This window comes from Vanessa cardui, chromosome W (genome assembly GCF_905220365.1).
Source record: "Vanessa cardui chromosome W, ilVanCard2.1, whole genome shotgun sequence".
Lineage (NCBI taxonomy): Eukaryota > Metazoa > Arthropoda > Insecta > Lepidoptera > Nymphalidae > Vanessa > Vanessa cardui.
The window spans coordinates 3752591-3757720 of record NC_061153.1 but is presented as its reverse complement, the minus strand read 5'-3'; the positions used below and the strand labels follow the sequence as shown (position 1 = coordinate 3757720).

At 36.0% G+C, this 5130-nt stretch overlaps 1 protein-coding gene across 1 annotated transcript; it reads right to left on the bottom strand.

The window, feature by feature from the left end:
- Window positions 1–1430: 1430 nt before the first annotated feature.
- LOC124542445 (piggyBac transposable element-derived protein 4-like) lies at window positions 1431–2393 on the bottom strand. The gene has a single exon (XM_047120393.1). The coding sequence runs from the start codon at window positions 2391–2393 to the stop codon at window positions 1431–1433; it is 963 nt and encodes a 320-aa protein (XP_046976349.1).
- Between the last annotated feature and the right edge of the window lie 2737 nt (window positions 2394–5130).

The window sequence follows — 5130 nt, the reverse complement described above, 5'->3', positions numbered from 1 at the left end:
TCCGGCCCCCATCGGGAGATTTTTGCTTATTTGAGACCACTATGGAGGATGTTCTTAAAAAGATAAGCGAAAGTAATAAATATTTAATTGTATGTGGCGACTTTAACGTCGACTTATTAAAAGTAACTTTGCTGAGTGTTCGATTAGTCACATTGCTTAGGTCATTTAATTTAACGCACCGAGTTAATGAACCAACACGAATAACCAACGATACTTCTACGTGTATTGACAATGTGTTTTGTGGCTGTGAAATATATGAATTTTCAATTATAAATAATTTAACTTCTGATCACTGGGGTCAGAAGTTTTCTTAAGAACACAAAGAAATTATTCATTTAAAAAAAATAATGTACAGGCCAATAACGGCTCATAAAGTAAACTGTTTTAAAGAATATCTTTAAAACAGTTTACTTTATGAGCCGTGTAATGGCGTGTAAATTAGCTTATTTAGATCTAACGACACAAGATCCAAATGAACTTTATAATTCATTTTTTGAATTAATATTAATAGAATTTAATAAAATATTCAAAATGAAATCATTTTATAATAATACAAAATTGAAGTTTAGTGACTGAGCTATTGGTATATATAAAAGCAGAAATAAATTATACGACCTATATGGTATGAAGCAGTGAAATCAAAACAAAGCCTTTCTAGGATATGTCAATAAATATTCCAAAATATTTAAAACAGTATGTATTTATGCTAAGTTTTTATACATAAAGAACAAAATTTTGACTTCCGATAATAGAATAAAGGCCACTTGGAACATTATTGGAAGTGTTAGTGGAAAACCTAAAAAGGAAAGTATACCAATCAAATTAAACACAGGCAGTAAATACACAAATTCTGAATTGGAAGTTGCAAATTTATTTGAAATATTTTTGATAGCATATCCAATAAAATAACATCTCATTTAAAATCATATCTACATTAGTTGCAGCTAGATTATTAATTAAAATGTTTCTAAATGCGTTATTGATTTTTCTTTTGATACACTTTCTGCAATAGATGTTATAAAAGTATTTAAAACACTCAATATTAAAAAAACTAACGACGTATGGGGCATTGCGGTAAAATTCATAAATAACATCATACACGATACTGCTCCGTATATAGCAGTAATTTTTAACATGAGTTTGGACACGGGTTCATTTCCTAACTTGTTAGTAAAGTCTTACCACTTTTTAACCCTCAAACCCTACACTACCTGGCGTATACAGTATTCCTACACAGGGGTGACAAGGCACCCCAAAATAAAATAGTTAGTAAAGTATAGAAATAAAAACAGTTATAGAAAATTATACTTTTATTTATATTAATTGGCATTATGAGATCACGAATCAGCCTTACAATTTTACATTACACATCAATTTGAGCACTTTTGGCATACTTTAACTTGGTGTTCCAAGCAAATTGGAATTTTGCACTAGGTGCACCTGGTCTTGCTCTTCCGATCCCTGTTTCTCGGACAGAAACCACAACGCCCCTGTGTGTGGCGTTCAGACCCAGAAGAATCGACAGACATAGGTTGCTCGAGAATCGCCGCGAGACTCTCCTTTATATCCCTCTTCAAAGTTGGTGTTTGTAGGCGCATTTTCAAATGTTCATCTATAAGATTCATTCCCAATTCTTTTAGAAAACTCCGACGAAGCTTTATGTCAGGCTTATTATTTGCTTTTGAGCATTTGTAGAGAACCCAAAAGTTAATACTAACTCCATTCAATAACCCAAAGAAAATGCACATTGGCCAACGTTTGGTTCTTCTTTGGACAGAGTATTTTTTAGCCATTGCATCAAACACATCCACTCCTCCCTTTGTTTTATTATAAAAATGAATAATTTCTGGAAGCTCAACTTCATTGTTGTCATCTGGAGAATCGTGGAGAGTTGACAACATGATGATGACTTTTTTCTTTGTCGATTTCGGTGGGCAGTAGGACAACAGAGTTAGAGGTACATCATACGCAAACATAGCGGTATTTCTATCTCTGTTTGTTAACTCCAAAAAGGACTCTGGTATTTCTCCTTTATTTTTTCGCGTCGTTCCGACCATGGTCAATTCCTTTCCAACCCGATTTTTTGCTAAGGGTATGCTGGTGAACCAGTTGTCCATGGTTATGTTGCGACGGGATCCATACAATAGCTTGGAGAGTTTCATGACGTAGTGCTCAGGCACTGACATATTTTGAAGGGAGGGTGTTTGACCCACGTAAACAATAGCATTCAACATATAAGCTGCCTTGGAATCGCAAATCATCAAAATTTTTATCCCGTACTTATCGGGCTTTGAGGGTATATACATTTTAAAGACACAGCGCCCTCTAAAAGCCAATAATTGTTCGTCGATAGTACAACAATCAGTTGGTGTGTAGTATTTGTTGTCACACATTTTTACAATATGATCAAACACTTCACGAATCGGAGCTAAGCGATCGGTAGCTCGACGTTCTTCGCGTGTGTCTCTGTCATAAAATCTTAGGCAATTTGTCAAGAATTCGAATCGACAACGGGACATTGTGGCTCTAAAAAGCATCACGCCATTAAATTTGTCAAACAACTCTTTGGTATTTATGTCATTCATTTTAAATACTCCTGCGAGATAGTAAAGCCCAATTAAAGCCTTTAACTCTACCAATGATGCTGGTTTTACAAATTATGGTAAACCGGACGAGGCGATATTCTCCTCACCATCTTCTTCCTCCTGAAAGCCTTTATATTTCTTACGTTGTTTTTCAATTTCTTTATTTGTATGATATGCAATTTTATTTAGTATTTCGTCATTTAGAAAGAGAGCCCAACTTTCTATTGGCTTTGTAATACTTTTCGCTTCACCTTTGTTTCCAGATAAATGCATAATAATGTTGCGCTGCTGAGTTCTACGCCTCACTGGCTTTTCTCCACTCCACTTGTGTCTATTATTTTTTCCTTTCCCGTAAAGAACTCTTGGAACATTCAATACCTTTAGTTTTCCTTGTCTTCTTAAATCCTGAGATAGCTCTTACAAAGTCATATCATCATCGCTACTAAAGGCATCCTCTTCATTATTAGTTTGATCAATTACATTCATATGACGAAAATCTTCTAAAACACCATCAGGTTCATCATCAGAATCTTCTGTAACTGAACCACGAAAAACTAGGTCTTCCGCGTCACTTGATTCCTGATTTACTATGAGACGTATTTCTTCATAATTCAGTCCACCTTCCACAGCCATCTGCAAACCATAACGTAAAAACACTAAAAACAATAAAAAATATACTGTTGTGCAATATATATTTTTGAATTTTAAAAGAAAAATTGAATTGTGTATGTTATATTTTATTTTACAACATAACCTCTATAATCAAATGTTTGAACCGCAATCTATAAGTTTATAATAAAATAGTTTAACTATACAAGTAAGCTTAAAAAATTAGTTTTATAAAATTTTAAAAAACTTACGTTGTTCCTACACTGGGGTGCTACAGCACCCAAAGACACACATGCACACGTCTACAACAGCCGGCTGTCGCCGCGACACTGGCCAATCCGTGGCGCATAACCTCAAAGTAAAATAAGCGGAAAGTCAAACACGTGCATTATCAATCACCGAAATAAATAAGAAAAATAAACCTTGTGGGGTGCTCCAGCACCCCGAGTAGGGTTTGAGGGTTAAGAATGGAAATAGGAGCGATCCCAGTAATTACAGGCTTATTTCAATACTCCTAATACTACTTTAAGTAAAATTTTCGAGAAAAATATTTTAAATCAACTTCTTATCCATTTTAGTACAAATGCCATTTTTCATAGTGAGCAATTTGGTTTTACAAGAGGTCGATCAACAACTGATGCGGGAATTGCGCTTCTTAAGCATATTTACGATGCTTGGGAGAAATCACAGAATGCTATTGGAGTATTCTGTGATTTATCTAAAGCATTTGATTGTGTGGAGCACGAGACGCTTCTTTATAAGCTCAAATATAAACGGCGTTAAAGGTAGGGCTCTTGATCTCATTGCTTCATACTTAAGTCAAAGAATCCAAGTTTTCATTAATGGAGTAAAGTCTACTGGATCTACGTTAAAAATGGGTGTTCCACAATTTTGGGTCCCTTTCTATTTCTAGTAAATACAGGGTTATTTGTAAAACATTAACAACTTCGCAGGGCTAGATTGAGAACATCATAAACAACAACTTTTGTTTTATGACTTTTCATAACTCATTAATTTTTACTTTCATACAAAATTAAAAATATTAAAATTGATTTCTCTTATGTTAAAAACTCTATACGGCAATGAATAGCTCCACCCACTAAATGGGCGGAGTTAACACGCTTGACTTGACGTAATTAACGCTTTGATGCGCCGTCGCAGTCTTACGCTTTGATGTGCCCGCGCAACGTGTTCTTATTGCTAATTTCAGTTTTCAGTCCGTTGATTTCAGTTAATAAGTTCACTATGCCATATTCCAATATCGAATATACTGAAATGGTTCGCATTTTAGCGAAATGCTATGACAACGTTTCAGAAGTATGTCGTCAATATGCGATTAAATTTCCAAATGTGCCTACTCCAAGCCGCGTGACAATGCTAGCTGCCACACAGCGATTACGCGATTACGGCCAATTCCGTTCTCCTTTAAGAGATAGTGGTCGTCCGCCAAGGCGCACAGTTCGAGAGGAAGAAGACATCCTGGAGTTCTTCGAAGCCAATCCAGCAGCGAGCACCAACGATGCAGCCCGGCGGTTTAATGTATCGCAATACTTCGCATGGAGTGTTGTACACAATGAAGGGAAATATCCTTTTCACCTTCTTCGCGTCCAAGAATTAAACGAACCCGATAAACCCGCGCGAGTTGCTTTTTGTAACTGGGTGCTAAACGAGAGGCCAACTATTTTATGGACTGACGAAGCAACATTTGGCAGAGTCGGTTTGTTCAATTCTCGCAATGAGCATTTGTGGTGCCATGTAAATCCACACGAAACTAGACCTCATCATTTTCAACACCGATTTAGCGTCAATGTGTGGGCAGGAATTGTAAATTCCACATTATTAGGCCCTGTGTTTTTGGAGCGACTCAATGGAGAAACATACCTGCGTTTTCTCACTGAAACACTACCAGATTTAGAGGAAGATATACCCCTCGCTG

What these genes read in the sequence shown, in the direction of transcription:
- LOC124542445 (XM_047120393.1), bottom strand. Translation starts at nt 2,393, where the DNA reads ATGTGTGACAACAAATACTACACACCAACTGATTGTTGTACTATCGAC.